The sequence below is a fragment of the Montipora capricornis genome, chromosome 2 (genome assembly GCF_036669925.1).
Source record: "Montipora capricornis isolate CH-2021 chromosome 2, ASM3666992v2, whole genome shotgun sequence".
NCBI lineage: Eukaryota > Metazoa > Cnidaria > Anthozoa > Scleractinia > Acroporidae > Montipora > Montipora capricornis.
In genome coordinates, this window is record NC_090884.1 from 2992011 (window position 1) to 3018041 (window position 26031).

At 37.8% G+C, this 26031-nt stretch overlaps 4 protein-coding genes and 1 long non-coding RNA gene across 8 annotated transcripts in view; 3 read left to right on the top strand and 2 right to left on the bottom strand.

Moving 5' to 3' along the window:
• Positions 1-3820, top strand: part of LOC138038473 (uncharacterized) — an 18808-nt gene extending 14988 nt beyond the window's left edge. For 3 of the 4 annotated variants that reach the window (XM_068884345.1, XM_068884347.1, XM_068884348.1), the window contains 4 exons: positions 1453-1511; positions 1900-1991; positions 2146-2197; positions 3152-3820. In XM_068884345.1, coding sequence (XP_068740446.1) covers positions 1453-1511; positions 1900-1991; positions 2146-2197; positions 3152-3348 — 400 coding nt within the window. In that variant the 3' untranslated portion in view covers positions 3349-3820. The remainder of the gene's footprint in view (positions 1-1452; positions 1512-1899; positions 1992-2145; positions 2198-3151) is intronic. The other variant, XM_068884346.1, reaches the window with a different exon arrangement.
• LOC138038474 (46 kDa FK506-binding nuclear protein-like) lies at positions 3025-14183 on the bottom strand. The gene is made up of 7 exons (XM_068884349.1): positions 14052-14183; positions 13657-13908; positions 11956-12695; positions 9631-9714; positions 8050-8179; positions 7141-7189; positions 3025-6491 (listed from the first exon to the last, which is right to left on the bottom strand). Exons 1-7 carry the CDS (start codon positions 14059-14061, stop codon positions 6413-6415), a joined length of 1344 nt encoding a protein of 447 aa, XP_068740450.1. The 5' UTR covers positions 14062-14183; the 3' UTR covers positions 3025-6412.
• On the top strand, positions 14107-18512 carry LOC138038478 (large ribosomal subunit protein uL22-like). The gene is made up of 5 exons (XM_068884354.1): positions 14107-14225; positions 15604-15835; positions 17105-17209; positions 17762-17858; positions 18327-18512. Exons 2-5 carry the CDS (start codon positions 15620-15622, stop codon positions 18464-18466), a joined length of 558 nt encoding a protein of 185 aa, XP_068740455.1. The 5' UTR covers positions 14107-14225; positions 15604-15619; the 3' UTR covers positions 18467-18512.
• A 1146-nt stretch (positions 18513-19658) lies between these two features.
• LOC138038480 (uncharacterized) lies at positions 19659-24350 on the bottom strand. The gene is made up of 2 exons (XR_011130239.1): positions 24300-24350; positions 19659-21100 (listed from the first exon to the last, which is right to left on the bottom strand). It is a non-coding gene; the product is annotated as an uncharacterized lncRNA (long non-coding RNA).
• LOC138038472 (uncharacterized) overlaps positions 21830-26031 on the top strand; it is a 30504-nt gene continuing 26302 nt past the window's right edge. Inside the window, exons 1-3 of the mRNA XM_068884344.1 lie at positions 21830-22711; positions 24293-24428; positions 25847-25989. Coding sequence (XP_068740445.1) covers positions 22374-22711; positions 24293-24428; positions 25847-25989 — 617 coding nt within the window. The 5' untranslated portion in view covers positions 21830-22373. The remainder of the gene's footprint in view (positions 22712-24292; positions 24429-25846; positions 25990-26031) is intronic.

Consider the following 26031-nt stretch of genomic DNA (forward strand, 5'->3'; position numbering starts at 1 on the left):
TTATAAAAACGAAAGTGATTTAGTTACGTAATTGCGGTAGAATTTTATTACAACAGTGTAAACATTAAGGTTAACTTTAAGAAAAATATAACGCTTTGTTAAGCTCATTATCCAGCTAAACTTTCAGCTTGTGCGCTATCAACTTTACAAAGCTTAAACATTTGGGTTGCACGTCGACTGTTTCACGTTTTTGTACGAACTTCGATGAGAACATTTCACTCACTTAAACAACCTAGCAAACTGTAGTAAATAAAACAGAAACTTACAAGGTTCCTTTGTCTACACATTTTGTCAGTTTCTTCAGGTTGATTCTTTAATATTTAGGGACCACACATGTTGACGCAGTAGGTTTCGTGAACGTCGTCACAAAGGCGATTGTTTTACGAAGAATATTATTGACGCCAAAATAACCCATCATATTTGTAAACTTAGATATGGCGATTTATGTGCAGTCTTCAAATTTACTGACTCTCCAGCAGTCCTTCTCGCTGGTAAATGACACACAGCCTCGCTGTTGCTTGCATTTGAGCCACGGATGGAATGGAGAGGGCGATTGTTATTGTTTTTGGCGCGATTTACTTCCTCCAATGAGTAGTCAAACTCCTGTTTTAGAATTTCCAGTTTGACATAACGAACTGAACCTCAACAATCGTTTCCCGATGCCGCAATAAATATTGCGTTTACTCAAACAAGAGAAAACTTGACTCCCGGTTCCTGTCCGTGGTCTAAATGCCACCCACAAAAAGGAAAATGTCGTTGCACACAAGCGTTAAGATGGTGGGAACTTGCGTCTTATCGCATTTTCAATGAGTTACTACCCCCAGTAAAACATAAATCCTATCAAAAATGTGTTTACTGCATGTGAAGGTAGCGAAAAGTGATACACAAGTGAACGGAAGTGTTGGTTGGACGAAAAAGAGACAAACGTGAAAGTCTGGGGATGAGACTCCAGTTGAGACCGCCATTTTAAATGTTTGAATCCGTCCCAAAGGAAAGACACATTGTTCTTAGCTTCGGGAGATTGTAGCGCTAGCTAACTCAAAGAAAAACGGAAACATTGAAGCTAATAGTATTAACTTTATCTCAAAACTGACTTATGTTTCGAAACATCGTCCGATAGTGTGTTTTGTGCTTCAGATCGATCGTATGTTGCTTTCAATGTTTTGTATGTGGTTCGTGACCCTTTAGAAAAGTAGTTTCCCACGAAACCCTCCTACCCCTTGGAAATTACTGCCCTTTAACCCCCCCTCTCCCTCGGAATTTCCAATTGTCTTCCGTGGTGGGGGTATGGATATTTTCTGGAACCACACATTCCATTAAATGTTAGACTCCCTCAGCCCACATTTCCTCAATGTTTGATTCTTTCTAAAGGGATTTCTAGCAATGCATTTGAACAATGCATGAGATATTCTACACGGTAACTGTTAGCTCTCTGATTCTTTCTATCAACAGTGAAGCTTACAAAGAGTTTGAAAGTCGTCTGAAAGAGCTGCTTTGCAATCCACTTGAAGGTTGGTTACAAATACCATTTTATCAATGTCATTGAGTGAAAGACATTTTCTCTTTCGTATGAGTTTTATATGGTTTGATTAATACATCAGCCCTACTAATGATATAAGTATTGGAAACTGTATATAAAATGGAGGACGAGAGGAACGTTTCAAGTCATGGTTTTTGGAATTTTTTAAAAATTTAGAATTTTGGTTAAAATTGCCACTGATGGTTTGGAAATGAAAGGAAATTTAAACCAATTCTAAAAAGAAACACAATATTATTTTGAGGATATAATAAATGCTTGTATCTCATGTCACCCAAGAACTTTACTGTGTTGTAAGGCACAGGAAAACAGAGAAATTTCTAAACCTAGCACCAATGTTTTCTCTTTATTACTTTTGACAGAAATTATTGAAGCTTACAAAGAACTTAAGGACACAGCTTCAGAAGACAGCTTGAAAAAATTTCTCTCAGCATTTAAGGACAATGCCGCAAAGGTAAAATGACAAGTTTTTGTTCAACTCAGGATCTGTTAGTGGGTTGTTATGAGTGTTTGTCCCAACAAAGGCAAATGATAATATTACTGTCCTCCAACAGTAACCATCTAGTACCGCTAATTGCACAGAATTTGTTTTTTAAATCAAACTTTAGCTATCTGATGCCCTGGAATCGGTCCAGTCACACAGTCAACAAGGTGAAAGAGGTATTGAAAGTTGATTATTGGATAATTATTATTGGATAATTTTTTTATAATTAATTAAAGTAATTCCAATAATGAACAATATTATATTGCTCACTTGTTACATTAGGCTCCCATTTAAAATATGGCTTTGGGCGACTTACACTGCACATTTCAATCAGATGCAACTTAAAGTGCCCCTGTGATCAAAAAAACCACTTCCTTTTTTCCTTCAGATTTTGAAAGTGTGTTTGCTTAACACCTGACTAGCAAAATTTTGAGCTTTGATTTTTATCCAAAGGCCGCTTACTTTGAGTGTAAGTTTTGGATTTCACAGTCCGCCATTACTCACGTTCAAAACTGACCGATTGGACCTCAGACGGTTAGATCCAGGGAAAAGTGACGTCAGACGCTCACTGGCTTAAAATTTCAGCGTGTGAACGCAGCTTATTATAATTATGTGCAAAGCGGGAGTTTAAAAGTCTGAGAGCCCAAAACCCCCGTGCTGCATATTAATTCTGCGGCGTACACACCTATTGCATTCTTAAACTAGTGAGCCTTTGACGTCATTTTCTCCTGGATCCAACTCTCTCAAGAACATAATGTTAGTAATGGCGGACCATTAAATAGGAAAATTCCAGTTAAAATAAAGAGGTGTCTTTTTGAAATCAAGGCTTAAAAACGTGGGTCACTTAGTATTTTGTTAACAAAGTTTTGAAATCCAAAGAAAAATATGAATTGATTTTTTGGTCACAGGGGCACTTTAAAGGCTTGGACAAAGTCTCAAGGTAGTTTCCTTGCAATTCAGTCTGTTTTAAGAATAAACTTATTATACAACAATGAACCAAGTGTCTCAATGTTGATTTTAATACATCATCCATGCATTCCACCACAGAGGGAACTGTTAAGCTCCCCTTTACTTACTGCTCAATTAAGGTTTATAACATGTAATAGTATTTATTAATTTTTTTGTTGTAGGAGTGACTGCCCTGTCAGAGTTTCATTCTCATTTTCTTGATTCTATTCAAGAAATAACAAGGAATTGTGTAACCAAGAGAGACACCATCATGAAACAGCTACTTGAAACTAAAGATAGTGGACTGAACCAAACCGCTGCTTCAACAGCTTGTCCTGAAACAATCACTTCCTCTGCAAAAGGGTCAGCCTCAAGCTGACATACAGTATGTAAAGGTCCAACCGTCAGAGAAAGCTGATTTCCTCAGTCTGGAGTCTGTTTGAAGATGTGAAAATGTTTTTATTTATATCCAGGATAACAAAATGATGAGACTCCAACACTTTATGGAAGACGATACAGTTTCCTTAAAGTGTCCATAACATCGAAATTTGATAAAGATAAATCTCTTAACATATTTTTTAGCATTTGCACACTAAAATTCTACTTTTATTGTACCATAAAATTGCATGGGGCCGAGTAAAATAGAGGATTAATATCACAAATACTTTTAGAAGTTGCAGGGCAATATATATGGGCAAGATAGCTGGATATAGGCCAAGTTCTTTTTTTGCCTGTTTATGGACCAAGACGAAGTCAAGGTCCATAAACATGCAAAAAAATAACAAGGCCAATATCCAGCCATCTTGACCGAACAAGCTTGGTCAATAAAGGATTTATTATATGACTTAAAACATGATCTTTGATCTTGCGGGACCAAGCGAGAAATCCCGAGCGAGCAAGATAGCTCCATCTTGCCCACTCGGGTAGCCAATCACAGCGCCATTGCCATAAAAAACGCGTTCAAAAGTGGAAGACAAAAGATGTGCTTCATATTACCATGGCTTTTCACCAAACAACTTGCTGCTAGGTGTGCCATCAGTTAATGCCAAAAGAATTTTTTTTGTGGAATCGAAGGTTTGAGGTCAGTGAAACTACCTTTGTTATTTCATTTTATAGCCCTTTAAAGTGCTACTATGATCAACTTTTTATCCCTTGAATTCTTAGGTTTGTTTGTCATTTGGAAATATCTGCAGTGGTTGTGGAGATATTTAAGTTTGAAAAATGTATCAAATATGCGAATGAAAGGACTGATGACATCATTCACTAAACCCAATATAACATCACGTATACAAATAGAGCTATCTGGGTCAATTTGCAGTAGAGACCATTGAAACTTGGTGGGCCAATAGGTCTACAGGCAACACACCTACGGCTATCAAGAAATTGGTTCCCATGATAACTCACTCTTTTCCAGTTCCCTCCAACCTGATTTCAATATTTTGGTGATCTCAAGCGAGAAAACATTTAACAAGGCCACAAACTCGACTTAACATATTTACATGCTTGCAGGATCATGCCGACGAGGCACCATTGGCAAATATCAAAATAGAACGTCAAAGGTGCCCAGCAAAGCCTATAAAATTAGGGAGGTCTGGAACCCAGTATGTTGCCATGGTAACAAATCTGGTATGCACATATTGTGGAGCTAGAATCTTGCTGCAAAGAATCAAGCATTTCTGATACAAATTGGTTGAGATATCTCTTTTCATCATATGTGATCAAAGTTCAGTTGACTTTATGACATCATCACTTCACTAATTTCCACCTTATAAAACTGGAATATCTCTGGGAAAAAAAGAGATATTTGAAAAATAGTAAACAGCATTCTTCTTCTTAGGAGACCACAAGCTTATGTCTTAAAATGGCTTAGATAAGAAAGATGCAAAATTCATCATAGTAGCACTTAAAAAAATAAATAATTATATAAAATAATGTCATGGCTTTTTGCAATGGATATTTGAAGTAACTGTATAAAGATGTGCTCAACTGAATAACCAAAAATACCAGGTGCACATATTGTGGTCAAATTTTTTCCTAGGTCAAACTTTCTTAAACCAGTTCAACATTAGACGAAGAAAAATCAAAATTGAACTGGTTTGAAATGAAATTAAACCAAGAAAAATGATTTTAAGCCACACCTTGCTTTTTGTCCTTCAAATCAGTTCGGGATTTATCATCTCTGTTGTCTTGTAAACATGAAACTTCTACCGATCTGCTCGTCGAAGACACTTGGCAACCTCTGTGTCACAATGATAGGCATTTTGCGGTATATCAGAACAAAATGACTGTCAAAGAAATCTATGGCCTATTGGTGCATTTTCATTCTACATCATTCTCTTTCTCCTTGCTGCTATATTAATGGTAAGTTGTCTCACAATCTGAACATCATAGACTGTCTTAAAGGGTTTGTACTAGGGTTCTTCAAGTTCAATAACTACTTTGATTGCAGACACCATGATATTCCCATTATAATTTGAGCTGGATCATTCCTGGCAAATTACTGGTGCTTGCATTAATTGAGGGATCCTCAGATAATACCTTTTCCAAATGAGGAAGTATCTGACACTGATCCATGTCAAGGGAGTTGTGAGACTGAACAAGAACGACTACAAATTCAAATATGATGTGGGTATGATGCACGCCTTTTTCCAAACATTGTTTCACACAGCAATCTCTACATAGAAGGTGGTGGTAAGTAAGTAAGCCTTAAATAATCGAGTAGACTTTGAAAATGTTTTTAAAATAAACTTTAGAAAGCTGAGTTCTGTCTTTCAAAGAAAATAAAGAATTATTAAGTGCCACTACCATAAAAATTTTACTTTTCTCTTTTTAATTTATTACCGGTATCAATGAAAGTTTGTTTGCTTAAAACCCAACTGGCAAAATCTTGACCTTTAATTTTGATTCAAAGGTTTTTACTTTGACTAGAGGTTTTGGATTTTATGAACAGCAAATACTCGCGTTCAAAAGAGCTGATAAAGAAGAGAAAAAACAAGACTCACTTGAGTTGGAATGCAGCATAGTAACTAAACAAGAGACTAGTTTAATTGTCTGAAAGCCCGAAACTCCAGTACTGTGTACTAAATCAGTCATGTTCATACACAATACATTCTTTATAGGAGATTGAGTGTTTGATGTCATTTTGTCCTTGACCCACAAGTTACGGTAGCAGTGGTAGATCATTAAGTTAATTTGAAATAAACAATCCTCTGCTTGAAACTAAGGTTTGAAACTTGTTGGCCTCATGATAAATCAAACACTTTAAAAATGTGGCACATGGCATTTTTTCTTCAATGAGCACTTACTGATAGTAACAATGTCATGACTGTTATTTGTTTTGTTTTTTTTTGTTTTTTTTTACAAAATAATAATATTATTATACATTCTAAAATATCATTTTTCAAAAGCAATTTGGCTTCAAAATTCATTCAGAATAATAATAATTATTGTATTTGCATTAATTGAATCTCAAATTCTAAAGTGCTGTTTGGTGGTATTGGTCCCCTCTTTTGACTGCCATACCTACAGTAGAAAAGAATTCAAATGCGTAAGCATTTCTGTTCTAAAACAAGAATGCTTCCTGAGCATTAACTGGGCTACCTGTGAAGAACATGAAGAAATGTTTAAGGAGGTGGTTACAGCTGCCGTCTTTTGAGCGTGATCAAGGGCCAGACCTGGGGAATCCTGGGGGGTGTTGTGAAGAAAGCATTTCAAGTCAAACACTGAGTGCACACTTAATGTTTTAGCTTCTAACACGAGGTATCTTGCAAGGGAAGTCTCCTCCAATCTTCAAATACTTATTCAATTTATATTTACCACAGAATACTCCAATGCATATGTATCATTTCCCATTGAAGCCAATGAAATCGCACCTTATACTATAAGTTACACATCCCAAGAGAGCATATTGGAGCCAATGAAATCATAGAATAAAGCCAACGTCGCATGGGAATTCAATTTCTAACGCCACGAATTGAATGAATTTATGACTGGGCATCACTGTAGTAGGGGTAGCCTTGGGTAGCCCAGTAATAAAGGAAAAATCATGCATGTGTGTGTTCAGCCCTAAGCACCCCTCCACACTGCTGCCACCCAAAGTAGAATTTTCAGCAGAGAACAAGAGTAAAGGTAAGAGAACCAGTGGAAATTTTGACATGTGTTTCAATCTTACCCTTTTGAGGGCGGTACGGTAAGTTTTCTTTTGCCTCCAACTTGCATACCTGTATGAAAACAAGATTGGATTTCTAAAAAGATACTTTGCAAACTGCAAGCAAGTTATTTGCAAATAATACTAATAAAGTTGTCATGATAGTTGCTTTTAAGATGATTATAAAAAAGGCTAAAAGTTACAAAAAAAAAAAGTTTAGGGACCAAAACGTTTTCGACCGTACAGTCACTTAAATTAGCCTTTTTTGATCAATACTAATAAAGTTCTTTGATGTCTTTAAGCCATTGTTGTCTCTAGTCATCTTTGTTCTGTCTGTGGGAGGTTCTGTGTGAAAGCCTTGTGGTTCTTGTGGTTTCTTTGAAGCCTCTAAGCCAAAATAATATTATCTTCATTGTTCGTGTCAACATCATTTGACAGAATTAGGAAGTGTATTCCATAATGTTGGTGCGTGAAAGGAAAACGCATGTTTGCCATAAATCATGGTATTCACAGCAGGGATAGTAAGAAGTGATTTCAATTGGAGGATAAACGTAAATGTGGTGGATGACAGTCTTGTAGGAGGTAAGATAGATCGAGAGGACAGAGTACTTGAGGAGAACTTTGCATATTATCTGTGATTTAATTGGTAGCCAGTGTTACTCTTGGAGTGCAGGGGTAATGTGTTTATGGTGCTTAGAGCCAGTAATTATTACAGTGTAGACCTGCAGCAGTATTCTGAGTTCTTTGAAGCTTGTCCTCACATAAATAATAATTATAATAATAATAATAATTATTATTATTATTATTATTATTATTATTATTATTATTATTAGTCGTCGTGGTCGACGTCGTCATCGTCATCGTCGTCGCCGTCGCCCGCCGCCATCGTCGTCGTATTATTATGCACAAGTAAAGTAACTGCCTCTTACTCACCAGCAACACCCAAATCCCAACCACTTATAACCTCTCCAGCACCAAGTCTGAAGGAAAATGGAGGACCACTCAAACAAGCATCAAACTGTTTTTTGCTCTTGGCTAAATTACCCTTGTAGTATACATGAACCTGACAAGAAAGGAAAAATAGCACAAAGAGAGCAGAGTTTGAGGAAATTCTTTTACAGCCCTACAAAGAATACTCAATTAACTTTTCCAACTTTCCAACTTGTTTGTGTCAAGTTTACATATTGATGCCTAGAGACTTGGTTATAAGATGCTTCATAAGATGCAAATAACATCAACAATGAGTTCGAAATACAAAGCAAAGATGAAGACTGAAGAGAAGCAGATCCATAACACTATGTTTCAAAACGTCAATGGCCAACATGTTTTGTCATAACTTCTGTTCTTTTAATTTATTGCTTGGTAAATTATTGGCGAAATTATCATTGTTGAGCGAAAATACTCAGCCGAAGATATACGTAGCCCTAGTTCAGAACAATTTTTAACTAAAAAATGCTGTGCCTTATAACCAAAAAACACACATTCAGACGTAGGCACTTATATCCAGGTTTGCATGCAAATGCAAAAATTGAGAATTTTGCAAAAAATCACAAGTTGTAAAAGGTAAAAGAAGAAAAGTCCCCAACTAGGACTCACGACTTTTGCAAAACTTGCAGCATTTGGGTGCAAACCTGGACATATCTCAACAGAAACCGTTATATTAATATCAGGACATGAAAGTGCACCAGACTGGCCACTTTCATGCCCTGATTATATTATTATTTGTAACAGAAAAACGTAATAATGAAATATGACAAAAATACAGTATTCCTACAAGTAACTAATTTTTAAAAACGTTCTCGAATTTACTTTCAAAAACAGTAAAATTGTTTTCTTTTGCTATTTCTTCAGGGAGCACGTTCCATTGTTTAATTATTAGAGCTAATGAAAATAACAATATCTTAGCCCTTGGCTGTTAAAGGGACACTGTCATAAGTTGCGCATGCGCTAGCGTCTTGCGAAAACTTGAAAAGTGTTAGGGTTAGCAAAGAATTTTTCACGCCTGGCTGCAAGCTTAATTCGATGCTGGCTACGAAGCATGCAGCGAAAGTAATTTCGCTTTGTACTGCAAGCACATTCACATTTACAAAAGTTTATTGATCCGAAAAGTTCTTCCTGACAGGTAAATATTAAATTCTGAGCGCTGTGTTTGACATAGAATTCATTAACTGCCAATATACGTGACTCACGCATGAATCCATAATGGCGGCTAGAATTTTCTGTGAGCGCAAGAGCAAACAAACTCGAGCATGCGCAGCTCATGACAGTGCACCTTTAAGTAATTCATTTGCCCTTGTTTGGTCATAAGAAAAAAATTCACAGTAATTGGCCCAGCTAACACCATTTAGGCCGTGGATAGTCTTGTAACATTCTATCAAAGACAGATAAGACCTTCTTGACTCAAGACTAGTCTGATGAAGCATTTTCAATCTTTGTTTCCCGTTGTTTTTCACGTCTGCATATGAAACTTTCTTGTTTCTCACTACTACGGTAACTTTGGGTGTTAGCCATTACCAATTGCCCTTTCTTTGCCACTGGCCCATTTCCTTTCTTCAAGTCCTCCATCACAATACCTCCTGGTAGTTTTCTTTTATTTGTCTGTCAATAAAAGCATCAACAAAAATGGTGATTGTTTAGTTATTAATAAAATAAAATAAGACCCCGTTGCTGAATTGCTTCAGCAAACGTCCTGCGCCTTGATGATCAACGTGATCACTTTGTGTTATCCCTTGTGAAAAAATTTGATTTTTTTTTTTCAAAATCCCATGCCACAATCAGATAACCCAAAAGAATGTAGGTCCTAGCCAATCTCCATCAATTAACAGACTTGTTCCATCTGAGTAACTGAAAATAGAATTTTGGACAGCAAAAAAGCCTCTCAGAGCAGAGTAGAGAACCAACAAACTCAACCCCGCATATGGCGTGGAATCCGGGAATCGATCCCAGGCCACACGGGTGGAAGGCAAGTGCTCTCACCACTATGCCAGCCCTACTCCCACAACAAATGTAATTCGTACTTTTTATTGTTAGTTTTTATTATTAAATGTTTCCCTAAGAAACTTCTTTTAAGAAAAACATTCCCAGGAAATCCAGCAAGACCTTTACCTGCCTGTGACTGATATTCATTTCAGTTATCTCTAAGCCTATTCTTGGTTTTCACTCACGTTATCAACAGCTATGTTTTCCCACTTAACCCTTTCAGCCCCGATAGTGCCAAATGGCACTTATAGATTTTACTCTGTCTAACGCCAGACGATTTTACTCGTCAATGGGGAACCCCTCGGGGCTTAAAGGGTTAAGCAAAAGAAAACGGTGGCATAATTTAATAATTCTGGAGGATTGGGTCACGGCACCAACATGGCCGCTGTTTCTTAATTTAGGGACACCAACATGGCCGCCATGACATCATGTGAAAACCAAGAAATTGCCAGGCAACTGACGTATCATCTTAATCTCACAAAAATATCAAACCATCACCATCAACAGTTGTGTTACAGTACCTCAGCAAAGAATGTTTTCTTGCCTGTCGTGTGAAATTTAAGAGTGAATTTTACTTGTTATTGTTACTTTGTAGGCTTTCTTTGTACAAGTTATTCTTTAGTTTCCCTCACACTTCCCTGGCCTGTTGTTTCAATAACGCTGGACTACAAGTATGGGTGCACACCTGCCACTTTGCATTGCTTGCAGCAGGTTGGGTGGGGCCCCTTACCCCACCATCTCAGCTGTGGTTTGCACCACATTTTGCAGGCTCACATTAGTACTTGTCACTTCCAGCCACATGTTGCAGGGTGTGTAACTACCACCCTACTCTATTGCCCATTTATGCTCAGGGTGTGTCGCTGCCACCCTCATTTGTCGCATGGCCAGGATGTTGCTGCCATCCCCATACAATCACTGACAGGGTGTATTGCTGCCACCCTTCCTCGCACCCTTCCTCGCACTAATAACTGCAGTCCCATTGTATCGCTATGACATAACACATTATATAACGCTACGAAGTTGTTAACTCCTTATATAAGCCCCTCCCTTCAACCAAAACCTTGGGTCACAGACATTTAACATACATGTAAACAATGGGAAGCAAGGGGGAAGAGATTTTCTTGGTATAGGGGCAATGGACGTAAAATGCATATTGATAGAAAGGAAATGTGTGTTCCACGCTAGAAGGCGAGATGTTTCTAGTCTTTGTTGAAAGGGCAATAGAAATGACCATTAATTTTGTAATTGCCCATGACATCAGATCACCTTTCTCAACTTTAACCCTTTCAGGCCCAAGAGTGACATATAGATTTTACTCGTCCATGGCAGACATTCCAACTCTCAAGCATTATCCGGGAGTCTCCCGGATACGGAACGAATCTCCCGGTCTCCCGTACGGGCCATTAAATCTCCCGGATAAAACCAACTCTGGAGACTTTGCTCCATTGGAGGCTCAAATTGTATCCCCAAGTTCAAAAAATTTGATTTTTTCAAACTTGTTTCATTGTTTGTTGATGCATTTCTTCATCTCTGAACAAAACAAAGCTCTGTTTGTTATCACAGCCGTATAAACGATTGATTGATCAGATTTTTCCGTTTAACCAATAAAAATTATTGACATAAGTGCTCTGTTTTCCCGCAAATTTCCTGTTCAAAATAGATTATTCTTGTATTCTGAAGGGGGGGAAGGGGTAGGTGAGTGCGTTTTTTGGGGGGAAGGGGAAATGGGTGAGTTAATCGTGGGGGGGGGGGGGGGGTTGGGGAGACCAGATGGAAAATATCTCCAGATTTTAGATCTCCAGAGGTTGGCATCCCTGCAATGGGGCCCTTTGGATGGAAAAGGGTTAAAGTAAACATTACCTCAGAGGCTCCTGATTCATCCATTTTTGCCACAGGGCTCGCTTGCAGTCCAGAATCTTTATTCTGATGTTTGCTACGTTTCTTTTTCTTGGACTTATCAGATGAGTCTAAATTGTTTGTGTTTGTTGCACTTGAGACATCATTTATACTTCCAATCCCTTCATTTTCAGTTTCATTCTTTTCATGATCTTTTTTCTTTACTTTCTTCACTTGGGTTTGAGTTTGCGCACTTTCCACAGTTTCAGTTTGTTTCTTCTTTTTGTTTTTCTTTTTCACTTTAACCTTATTCTCTGTTTCAACTTTTTCTTCTGGAGTCCAAGATTCATCATCATCATCATCATTACTACTAATTCTATCACCAACACTATCCGTTTTACCAACTGAATTTACATTTTGTGCTTTTCTTTCAGTTAGTTTTCCCTTTTTTTGTGCAGGGTCGCCATTTTTTTGTTCTTTTTCAGTATTCTTTTTCTTTTTATCCTTTTTAAACCTTTTCCTTGGTTTTGGATTATCTTTCGATGGATCCCAATCGTCATCGTCACTGTCCTCCTCATCGGAATCGCTTGCAATTTCTTCACTGTGAAGTAGATTACCAAACGTTATTTCATCACTGAGTGATTCATCTTCAGAATCTGATGAATTAGCATCTGGCACTGATTCAGATGACTCATCACTGTCAGCTGTCATTTCCTCTTCATCTTCCTCAAATTCCAGAGCATTTGGTTCTTCCATCAAATATCCTTTCAAGGAAATAAATATAATATTATTATAATAATAACAATGATGACAAAAGTCCCAATGTTCCGACCTCTCTGGGGTCATTTTCAAGTGCAAGCAAAAATTAATTACTGTGATAATTGAAACACAGTAATAATGTTTTATATAATTTTACTTGCACTTGAAAATAACCAAGTGGAGTGGTTGAAACGTCATGACTTCTTATCACTAGTTTGTTTCACAAAACTGATTTCTAAGAAATACTATAGTAACTCGTTAAGATGATAAGGAGCAACAACTTATACCACCTCAGACAAATGCTCAAGAGAATAGAAGAATCAAATTATCAAGTGGAACCATACATTTCACTTTGGGGAGAAGGCTAGGGCAAGCTACATTATCCTTCATAGTTATCTCTGTACATTGTATTGGCATTAGGTATCTGTTTGTAACGAGTCAATCGCAAAAACAAGAAAAAATCTCTTTGATATGTTTATGTAATCGCATGGGCCCGAGGGCACTTAAAGATTAAATTCACACACAATTATTTTCAAAGTTTTCAGAAAATTACCAGCACTGATAAACAGTATTTAAGGCTAAGCACCCATTTTAAAATGGTTAGCTTTCTATAACTAGCATTTTAAGTTAGGGTTAGGGTTATGCAATCTGCTGTTTGCAGTCTGCAAGTGTCAGACAAAAAGCACGTCCCTCAGGAGTACAAACAAAGGTTCAAGATGTGAGGAGAAAATAATCATCGGCATACATGTACAAAAAAAACATGCTGGCCTCATTACTATTCTTTAGAAAAAAGGATGCTAATGAGAGGTGTTTTATCGGGTTTAAGCTCATGCACGTGACATTTTTATCGATGTTTGCTAGGGAATTATTAATGATTTTTTTAAATGAACATTTCGTATATTGTGTATTAGCCGTGATTTGACTTGACAGAGTCCTCCCAATGAAAATTTAATGTGCAGAGTAAACCTGTTAAATGGACATCTCCAGGGCCTTCCATGAAGAAAGTGATCTCTTCTCCCTCAGTAAAGCAATAATCCAAAGACTGCTGCGGAATTTTGCCAGGTTGCAATGTGCACAATGCAAACTGTGCTTTATCAACTTCAACCATGACAGTAACCGGCAATGTAGAACAGTTCTGAAAGCCTAGTGCAGCCATTGATAAGTGGAAGGACTTCTCCACCGTTTGGGTGTATCGCTTGCCAGAATCTAGCGTAACCCCTGAAATCGAGAGAATTAATTTTTCTTTGATTACGTACGGTCAAAATTTACGTAATATCCGAGACATTCTATGCTGTTTTACCCACGATTTTCAGGTAGACACAAAGAGAAAACACAGCTGATATATGTAGAAATTTACTTACCCCAAAACATCGTGGGATGTAATGCCACGGGCAGAAAACTCGACTTTCAAATCAAGTCAACTTCGTCAACTTTTGGACGCCATCTTTTCGTTTGGTAACGCGCCTGCGCATGAAAGTGAACATAGCGAAGGGGCTGACGGGTAGCTGTCCTCTTCCTACCTTCCTCTAACGAAGGTGAGAGTTGCTGAAATGTGTTTACAAAATCGGCTGTTATCTCGCCAATCCTTGCCAATAATTTATTCAATATATTACATACTTTCAGTGTAGTTATCACTTTGTATTTTCAATGAATTGAATGTGGTAACCGTGGGGGAAACTTGAAAATTATCGTGTAATCTCGACGGATACCTTTTGGTCCACAAAAACATTGTCCATGATGTGAAAATCATAAAATGTATCCGTCTTAGAGTGCATTTGCGAGATGAGGCCTCAGCTGTATTTTTGTTGAGTTAAAACGCAGCTATTTCAAAGTTGGATTGAGTAGAAATTCTTCAGCTAGATTACAGAATACCCGTCCACTTTCATTTAATCTCGAAAGGCTGCCACTGCAGTCCCACAGTCAGTCTATAATTTAGATATTTCATTTATCTTCAACCTCAGAAGGCTGACACCGCAGTCCCACATTCTAATTATTCGGCCACTTAGTTATTTAAGCAATGGATCGAAACAACAACAACAACAATACACGTGTGGTATACCTCGTTCTTTAATCCACACTGCGGACCACGGGGGCAGTACATTTTACTCCTTTGAGTAATATAATATTCATATAGCGAAGATATCGATGATGTCACCTATTGATATTAATGTGTCAATCAGAGCCTTAATGGATTCCAAAACAAAAGTTTCTTTTGCTCTGTGGTTGGCAAATATAGAATCAAAAGAAATTTGACGTCAATGTCTGTAAACAGATATGTTCCCTATTCATTCACTACGGGACTGCAAACTGAAGTGGCAGTCCATTTTACTGCTTCGACTTGTAACATTCATATTCATATTTATCTGTGGACGGTGGTGCACTCCGTTTTCACTGCTTGGTAAAGTTTTAAAATGTTCATCGACTATGGGACGGCGGTAAAAGTCTCTGTTACGAGCCTAGGAAGGCCCATCAGGCCAGCTCTTATCTCTGGTTTCTGTAGCATGAAGCGACTAGGAGTATTTATACTCCCCCCTGGATGGGATCGATGCTAGTCCATCGCAGGGTTACCCATTTATACACCTGGGTGGAGAGAGGCAGCGTGAGAGTAAGGTGTCTTGCCCAAGAACACAACACAATGTCGGATGTTATATTAGCTTATCATCAAAGAGGCGTCTCCAAGATACTCCCCGGCCAGGCCCGGAACTTGGACCACTCGATCCGGAGTCAAGCGCACTAACCATGAGGCCACTGCGTCTCTCTACATATTATGGGACGGTGGTGACACGGTTAAATAGTAATGTTTCTGTGTGGATAGGTATTCTCTAATTGCTCTAATTCTTCTACACTGTTTTACATTGATAAGCTTTTGTGTAGACTGAAAGAAGTCTGAATGGCAAAATATTTCTTTGATAGGTTGAATAACGCAAGAATGACTCGATACTCGACCGATCCCGAGAATCCAACCAAATCTTGCAAGGCACGAGGTTCCAACCTCCGTGTGCACTTTAAAAATACCCATGAAGCAGCTGCAGCTATCAAGGGAATGCATATCAGGAAGGCAAACAGATACCTCAAAGATGTTATGGCCAAGAAGCAGATCGTTCCATTCCGTAGATTCAATGGTGGCATTGGACGAAAAGCTCAGGTATATTAATTTTGCATACTTGAGAAATTGGGACAGAGTTATGTTGACTGGCTTGCTATATGATAGGGAAGATATCTGTTTACAAACATTGCTTTTGTTATTCAAATGTGCCAACCACCGGAACAAAAGACCCTGTGTTTCGATAGCTAATGAGGCTCTGGTTGGCACATAAATGGCATTAACAATATCTTCCCTATTATATGTCAGCATTGGTGATCCCCTGAACTACTAAGGTCATAGGGTCAACTCCCACATTTAGGGAGTATCCTTAAAGGGGCTATGTCATGTTATTTTATGGTGTTTAGGGGAAATCTTTGGTTAATCACAAGTTTTATTTTTAAAACTTGAAAATGCTAATATGGATTTCCTTTACTGATAATTAAAAATTATCATTACATCACAGTTAAAATGATTCTGAGCAAAAAACTTCTTTTTTCAAGTGATTTGCCAAAAACTTAAAAAAAGTCAAGCCAACTTTTTTCAAGATTACCCAAATGCAATCCGTTTGACTTTCAATCTTGTCCATTTGTGTCCATGCTTCTCTTTCCTTTTGTTGTATTTCTTTTATGTTTTTCAATGGTTTTAAGTGGTTATTGCAATGTTGCATTCTACTTTTTGGCCTTTGAAATTATATCATTTTGCATGGCATAACCCCATTAACCCTGAACCGGCCAGACTTAGACTTAGTATTTTACGCTGTCTAATGCCAGACAATTTTACTCGTCAATGGGTTAAGTCACTCCTCATGAATATATCTCTTATGGGTATTCTTTCCTCTGTGTCTCTGTATGTCAAGCACATGGAAAAGTCCCCAGATTCATTGCAAGTGTGGCTTATTTGTCCTCTTACACCATAAGCCTTTTTGAAACCTCAGCCAGACTGGCTACATTTGTGTCTACATTATGGAGATTTTTGTTTTTTGTGATTGTGCAACAGGAGTTTTTGTAATATAGTCATTACAGGGGACCACATTTCACAAAAGAATGTTGCAAGCAAAGTTTGTTGAAATTCTCTTTCGCCCCTAACCATGTCTACTCATTTTGTACAAAAATTTGAAAAGTTTTACATATGGCAAAGTAGAAACATAGGTCCTCTCTGTATCCATTAAAACAAACTATATGTTCCATCAGGATGTTTTTGTCATATCTAACCGCTGCTTGTCTATTTTGCAGTTTTGCTTCAAAATTCTGCCTTTCAATTACTCTGTCATTTTCCCTGTACTAATTTATTAAATTATGTTCACAAATAAATCTTGTTTTCTACATTTAGGCCAAGAACATGAACGTCCCAGGATCACAAGGGCGTTGGCCAAAGAAAAGTGCAGAGATTCTTCTGCAGCTTCTCAAGAATGCTGAGAGCAATGCTGAATATAAGGTAATTGAAACTTTGTTGAAACTGTCTATGCCAAAGTACTTTCTTTTGGGGTTTTGGGCTCTGTTAAAAGAACCAGTATGAGTAAAATTAATTAATCGATTTCAGTGGGCCGATGAATTTCGTCAAGTAACTTAAATTAATCTCCGAAACCACTTGACTGCACTGCCTCAATCCTTTAATTCTCAGCCATTTACATGCTTAACACTCTTACAGCTAAAAAAGGCAGATGGACATGCTTGTAAAACACTGGAGTATTGGATAAGAAGTTGCTCCATGATCCTTTAGATCTGGCAAGTGCCAAGGAAGAATTGGTTAACTTCATTATCGTAGAAGTCACTGTTCATTGACCAATGCAAAAATGGCAGCCTACAAATTATTCTTTTGTCTTTGTGTTAATTAGCCTAGCTAGCCTTGTTTTACAGCCCAAATTCTTTGAATTTTATGCGTGTGAACGAGGCTAGTTAGGCTAATTAACACAAAGAAAAAAGAATAATTTGTTGGCGGCCATTTTTGCATTCGGTCAATTGATTTTCCTTTTTGCTCTCTCTTCAGGGATTGGATGTGGATTCCTTAGTGATCGAGCACGTTCAAGTCAATGCAGCTCCCAAAATGAGAAGGCGCACATACAGAGCCCATGGACGAATCAATCGTAAGTTGTACAATCATTGTACCTTTTCCTTTGCCGTCATTGTGACATAGATTGATTGGTTTTGGCAATTTTTTGCCATGTGGTTAGAAGTTCAGTTCAGTTTAGTTTATTTCTTATAGAGTGCTTTCACTCGCAGGATCAGTAACCTTGTTTTTCCACCAAAACAAAAGAAAATGTTCGCATGATAATACAGGGCAATACCTGGAGGATTAGTGAGGGCACCAACCTGGCTGTTGTGACGTCACGTGAAAACACTCTTTCCTATAGTTTCCTTTATACTGTACCTTTCCTACAGCACCAAGATGGTACTAAATGTGACCATTCAACATATGAAATCATAAATTAATGCTAAGGTATTGCATCAAAATTAAGAATTGTGTCATTCATTTTATCACTGTTACAAAGATATCTACCATTGCCTTTTTAAGGAGATTTTCATTTACTTTTATCTGTTTTTGTTGATCACAGCTTACATGAGTTCACCCTGTCACATTGAGATGATCTTGGCTGAGCGAGAAGAAGTTGTACCGCGTGGAGAGGAGGAAGTGGAGGTCAAGAAAGTTTCAAAGAAAAAGTTGGCCAGAGAAAAGATGAAGTCCAGGGAATAGGCCACTGCCTCAAAAGCTGTAAAATAAAATTTCTGAAGTTGGAACATTCTTTGTGTTTATTGCACTTTATTTTATTTTATTTGTGTATTCATTGCTTTCCAGGGTACTGGATGCTACCCTGGGGTGCCAGAGGTTTTTATTATGCAGTTTCCGGTGTCAGTCATGTCTCTATTGGCAGCCGAAGCGAAGCAAAAAATTTCCGTCCGCCGCACGTGAGAAAAATTCTGGTACCAACTGGAGGCTTATTACATCTGAGTTTTCCCTCAGATTTTAGAGTAGGCTGATGTAGCTAGTATCCTCGAGCATTTACCCTCTCAACATTCGCAAGTACAATGGTTTTGGCTGCGAGTGGGCCATGACTGGCATGTGGACTAGTAGTTTTGAGATCACTTGTGGCCAAAACTGAGTGAAGCAACCATTGATAATAATTATTATTATTATTTATTCAATTCTGCATTAAAATATCCCGCCAGCCACGCAGGCAAGGAACTCCATGCCCTACTTGCATAGAGAAGCCTAAATAACTCAGAACTTAACGGGGTTTGAACCTGTAACCTCAGCGCGATGCCAGTACGACGTTCCAACCAACTGAGCTGTGAAGCCACTGATATTGGGAGTTTATCATTTGTGGATTCAAATGTTCCCATGACGAATGAATCAACGCACCAAATGAGTATTAAAGGGCCTCGGAGAAAACCCCGACGTCACGATTGCCAGAGTCCAAAAGCACGCGTACAGGACGACAGATCACGCTTTCATATCGTGCTCTTTTTTCATACCGAGGTACAAAAAGCTATTTCTTTTTGCAGACGCCATTAAAAACACGCGTAAATTCAAAATATCAATCAAAAGGATCAACCTACATTTTACATTTATTAGCTTTTGTAGAAATTAGACTTTTTAAAGTATTTTTCTCGGGAAAGAAATGCGGGATTCGGGAAACTGATGAAAAACGTGCGGGATGCGGAATTCTCGCGAAAAAGGGGCGGGAATGCGGGATCAGGAGTCCCTTTTCCAGACCCTCAAAAAACAGCCACGTCACCGGGAACTTCATCCCCCACTCTCCTCGAATAGTGTATGGATTCTTTAACGTCCCACAGGGAGCTTATGAACATAGAAGATATTTGTGAGACGGGGCCTATGGTTAATAGCCATGATCCCTGAGGACTTGAAAGCCTTACCATTTGCAGGTGTGATTACAAAGGAAGAAAGCGTGTGTAATTAATCTTTAATCTTTCTTTATACGGGATAAAAATCATCAGGGTACAATAAATTCCTTGTTAAATGTACGGCAATTTACTACTTATAAACCAGCGCCCTATTTGTTCGATGAATGTTAAAAAATAACAATGGAGAAGAGGCTTAAATTGATTAACTGTCGGATAATTGAATCAGACTCTCTGATGTTACAGAGCAAACTGTTCCACAGGGTAGCGCCGCTGTAACTAACACTTTTTTTCATGTAGTTAGTTCTCGGAAGAGACACAACAAGTGTGTTTACCGATAGCCTGCGAGCGAGCTCGTTTGTAGCCTGCACCAATCCTCTCGCGGATTCGCCACTCGCACAACACTTACAAAAGAGCCTGCTCGCAGGCTAGTTTACCGACTCCCTCAGAGAATAGTTTGATTCATTTCGTATTACAAATTTAGACGTCAGACAATTTGACGTCGAGTTTACAGAAGCTAATAGGCCTTTTGCAACTAACGATCACATGGTACAAAATCCGCCATGCTGGAGAGCAAGCTCATTATTATTCCCCCCACTGGGACATAAAAACAAAGAGACCTGAACCAGTCAAGCTTGACTTGCCTTTGTTTTAATGTCCCAGTGGGGGAATAATAATGAGCTTGCCCTCCAGCATTGCGGATTTGTACCAATGCTTGCAGCCTTTCCTTATTTAGTAAATTGCTGAGCATACAAAGGATATTGAGATAACTTTGGATCACTCCTGAAGAAGACACTAGACAATACTGTTAAAACGATGAGTCTCTGAATAAATTGTAACTTTTAAGATAAATTTTAAATTCTTGAAATCAGAGTAGCGTCAAACTATATCCCATGGCGATATTTCTCGTTACGTCACCCCTTGTTATTAATATGCCAACCAAGCAGAAGATAATTGGCTGTTGAAACAATAATTTCTTTTGTTCCGCGTTTGGCAAATTTCAATATCAAGAGAAGTGTGACGTCAATGTTTGTAAACAAGTGAGTGTTTGCTAACGTCATCACGAATTGTTTTATATTTTGCACTAATTCGTTCACAGAAGGCATCATGCCATCTACAAATCGACTTCAAAAGGTAAAAGAACTTAAACGTTGTTAAATCTCCCATTTTAATCCTTTTCGCTTAGATAAAATTTTGTAGGGCATAGAGGCCCTTCTGCTACCAACTTTAAAGTAATTAAAAGACAACTTGCATTGTTCTTTTCCCGTTTGGAAAAACACACGACTTTTCATTGTTTCATCCGTCAATCATGTCAATATTTGGTTTCTAAAATCGTGAAGCCTCTTTATCCCTTATTGTTTCGCTGTTAAATGCTCAATTAACCCACCATTTCCGCATCAAAGAACTTATAAACCTCTCTTGATTTCCGGCGCATGAGTACATGCCACTTCAACAATATGGCGTATCCCTGTAAAAAATTGTAAAATACTTTAACTTGAGTAAATTTTTCTTGATTTCAAAAACAGGACCTTCCACGTGAGCATTACTTTATTCGTAATTATGAAAATAGTGATTATTTTCGCGGGAATTTAATTTTGTGAAAATGGAAAAGGAACATTTCGCGGGACTTAATTTTGCGATTTGGAGAAAAAATTGTTAAATTAAACATTGCGAAAATTGTCAAAGTAATGATTTGCATTAACAGTCAGTCTCAGTTCATTTACGCCGAAGTTATGTTTACGAAACACCGAAGATCATAAAATTCCAGTCAAGTTTTATTGAAATGGAACATTAAAGGCAAGATGAACGGCTGTGCTGTTCCCAACCAGCTTGCCACATGTATTATGTGGAGCTGCCATTTAAAGAGGAGCCTAAGAACGCTTTCTTGGTGAGTTGGTTATGCCATGCAACGAGGCCAAACAACTAGGTGAAATGGTTGTGCGCATGCGTGACGTCAAGCATCGAGTTGACCAAGTTTGGTTCGTAAACGGGTTTGGTGTTATGGCGTTTGGTGTTATATTCCTCCGGCCTCAAAACCAGACCTTTTCAGCTAATAGTAATAAGTACCCAAGGGATTTAGAATGGTCACTCGTGGAAGCCAAAAATCTTATTAAAAATAGCCTGATCTGTGAAAATGCTGTTACGTCGGACTCAGAATTCATGTCTGGTTACGGTTGTCTGACGACTGCACTAAGGACGTTTTACAGGAACTACAGAAACATTATATTGTTTTAGACGAATTAAGAACGCTCGAAAAATGAAACTTACATAGAGAACATGGACAAGATAATTTACTTTGTTGTAAGGCATTTCATAACAATTACAGCCCTGGAGGAGAATTAAATTTCGCGGCACATCGCGAAATACTGGCAAAATTGTGTAGGGGCGGAGTGGGGAAAAAAAATCCCTTGGTCATGACGTCACCGAAAAATGTGTATTTCAGCACAACTCAAAAGAAGCCGTAACGTGGATACGCGCTGCCTTCCGTTTAATTACGCGGTCGTTGACTGAGGAAGTGTATATTTATCTCTGCAATCTGTTTGGTGCTTTATGTGAAGGACTGACTGTTTAAGTTATTTTGTTACTCATCACCGGATTGCGCGGCAAATGAGTTTTTTGATCAAAAACGATCAGGTTACGTCGCGAAGTGACTAAAGAACTGACTATAGATGGATATCATAACTGGAATTCGTTTGGACACAGTCGCTAGCATCCCTTTAGGTCCTTGAGATGTAAACATTATGTCTGAGAGGAAGATTTCTTCTTCAAGAGAGGTTTATTCAACGCGGCAACGCAAGATTTCGAGAAGGGAAGATGATGTTCTTGATGGAAAAGATGTCAAGTATTCAGGTGACATTAGAGCGTTCGAGTTCGAAGGTTGCTCGACCCATTTTGGAGTTGTTCTCCAAAACGGTAACCTAAGAAGTCCAAACCGTTCGAGAAGTACCTTAGGAAATATAAGGATCGCAGAAATATCAACCGATAGCGAGGCCAAACGAGATGGAAGGCTCGCAGTTGGAGATCGAGTGTTGGAAATAAACAATCACGATTTGAGTAGGGCAAGCTTGGAACGAGCCAGGTAAACTTAATAATTATTATCCACAGGTATTTTGTATTAAAAATGACTATGATAAAAGTACCACAATTTCATCTCTTCGGTAAATGAATATAAAGCTTCCCTGCAAACTATTTCCCACCAAGTTTAATTAATTGTAATATCAGAGTTTATTCGAACGCTTTGTAAATTCATTCAACACAACAAAGTTCTATCGTGTGATATTCCTTATCTAAATTAAATGCAATCGTTTTGCGGACTCTTAAACTCTCTCTTGATATATTGAAACAAGTTTATGTTCAAAAACCAATATCGTTTTTGGTTTTTAGACATTTTTGCTATCAACTATTGCTGACTTCACTGTCATATTATTGTAGCTTTTATTCCATTGTGTTCATTCTACCTTTGTTTATTCCGAAGTCTGCGTTTACGGATAGCCGAGATGATGTAAAATTTATTGTTTTCATGGTACGTTGCTTAAATGTCAACCGTCGGAGGTTAAGGAAAGGCACAAGGATATCAATCGTTTCTTTTTTATTAATGGAACCCTCGCTCAGAAAATCAATTTAACAGACATTTTCTTTACACCCTATTAATTTAAAATCGACTGAGAAATCAGCTGTGATGTGCAATCTATGTATGAATGGCTTCAGTTTCAAACCCATATATTGCAGCTTGTTTTTTTGTTTGTATACAAATTATTCTTTACACTTGAGAGCAATATTTCCCCTTTAAAAAGGGCTGATATCTGTCTCGCGATTCAATATACCCCCAAAAAACTAACTGCTACAATACTTCTCTGCACTTGCACCAAAAAAGTTGTGTCGGTATGAAATTTCTCCTTCATAGTTGCTGTTTCATACTTAAAAGCTCTCACAATGTGATCTACAATGATTTATTACATCTGTAGTAGATAGAGGTGGGGAGCGGATTTTTTTTCACGATATAGGGCTAACATCACAAACTGCACTGCATTGGTTCAGTAGTTCTTTGAAAAGACTGATTCAAAGTAGATTATGGTGATATCATATAGTTAATGACATGGTTTTTCATGTACAATTTGGAATAAATAAGCACAAGTAATTTTTTTCAAAGATAAACAAGGGGGAGTAAAATAATATTTGTAGTCTTTGAAAGAAATATTACTATTCCTGAAGTATTTATTGCAAATTGCATGGCAAAAATCATGTGATTACTTAAGTATTAATAATATACATATGAGATGATATTATCATAAAATAATCAGAGGAAACACACATGTATCACACTGCACCTTCCACGGTTCGCATTTGATTGACCATCTGAGACTTTCTTTGATCATTGACCAATCAGAATGCTTGGTTTGTTGCCTATTTTTGCATGGACGTACCTATTTATTGCACTGTGTTACAGGGAAACTGCATTTCTCTTAGCCAATCATGATGGAGAAATTTTTCCACATGTATTATTGTGTAACTCATGCACTTCCGTGGCTCAATCAGGGCAAAAGGTTGACAAGGAATTTTTATGTTCCAAGAATGTGCACAGAATTATTGTTGCAGAAGAATTTTCTGAGAACACAGGCAGAAGGCACTAATCGTTAATGTTTTTCATCATATATATTAGGTGGTACCTTGGTAGTGCCTTGAGAAGTGGTAAATTAAAAATACAAATTCTCCGTGAGGCATGCAAAGACAAAGATAATACTATGACAAATGGGATTACCACCCACACTGAAATGGCACCTGAAACTGCAAATGTGGTATGTAAAGCCGGAAAACATTTGTATTTTAGTGGTTTAAAAGTTTGCCTTTTGATTAGGTATTCAAAAGGGAAAAGTACTATCTATGGGATAAACTGCAATTTAGCTAATGACAATGCAATATAATTGATCCATCTTATAGGTAGTTTTCACGGCAGATGCAAAACACAGGTCACAGGTACTAAGCTAACCTTAGGCTTAAAAAACGTTACTTGTTTAGGTCTAATTAGGCCTAAGGTTAGCTTTTATGAATGTTTAGGATACTTTCTGTGTTGGTAAAACAATGACCTGTGACCTGTGTTTTGTACCTGCCATAAATAAAGTTTCATGTTACATCATTGGTGTCACATTGGTGGACAAAAACAAAAGATCTCTCAGTAGCACCTTTTGTTCGTCCACCAGCTATACCACAATGTACAATTATTGTACATTGTAGTATTGTTATCGGTGTCTCTAGAGATAGGTTGCAAACCACCTGTTAGGTGTTCTGGCATGTAGTATCACAGAGTATTTTTTTGAGTTTTGCTGTAGTTTAAGAACAAGAAAAAGTGTACTCTGGGATCCTACATCCAACTTGTACTGGAAACAAAGAATTTATAGAAAGGGAAATTTTTTTCCACCAAAGTGTGACAGTTTTTGCATTGTGTGTGCAGTGAAAACTGTGATTTTTACTTTAAATGTACAAATAACCAGATATACAGTTTCATGAAATATTTGCACTAATTTCATGCATTTTCTGTTCCAAAACTTACTGAGTTGGATAAAAAGGTAATTTACTGAATAGGGCTATCCACCCAAGTTTGGAATATTATTGTAACATTAAGACCCATACAGTAATCGTACGAAGTAGTTTTTAAGGAATTTGGAAAACTGGAGTTTTACCGAAAAAGCCTTAATTAATCTGAAGTACATGTAGATGTTAACCCATTGACTCCCGGGGGTTCCCCATTGACTCCCAGGGGTTCTTCATTGACTCCCAGGGGTTCCCCATTGACGAGTAAAATCATCTGGCGTTAGATAGAGTAAAATGCTAAGTCTGGCCAGTTTAGACCAGTTTGGGTGTCAAACGGTTAATTAATTAATTAAGCACACAGCAAGCAAATGATAATGATGATAATGACAATAGCAACATTTGATGATAATAATAATACAGAAATAATAATGATCTGAGAAGGGGCATTTTTGCTGTGGCTGTTTTTAGTGGAACAACTCCATGCCGTGGTCTTATTAGACATTTTCAACTCCCTGGGTTTTTGTTGAGACGAAGTCCATCTAAAGAATTATAACCTTCTTGACAGTCATGCTACCGAGACAGGGACACACTCAGTCAGACCAACCCTGCTTTCATTAATGAATTCCCTCCAATTAATGTTATTTTTTATATTGTACTTTGTTGTGTTGAAATGCACACTTAAAAGGTTCAGAATAAGACAGTGAAAAAGATTCATATTCTAAAGGACAGTCGTGGGCTTGGAGTTCAAATAGCAATCAACATGAACCACGTCACTAGAGAGAAAGGAGTTTTTGTGTCTGATGTGAATCCAGGAGGAGCTGCTGCAAGGTTAAAAAAAGTTTTTTTTTTTATAAATATGTTGATAATGAT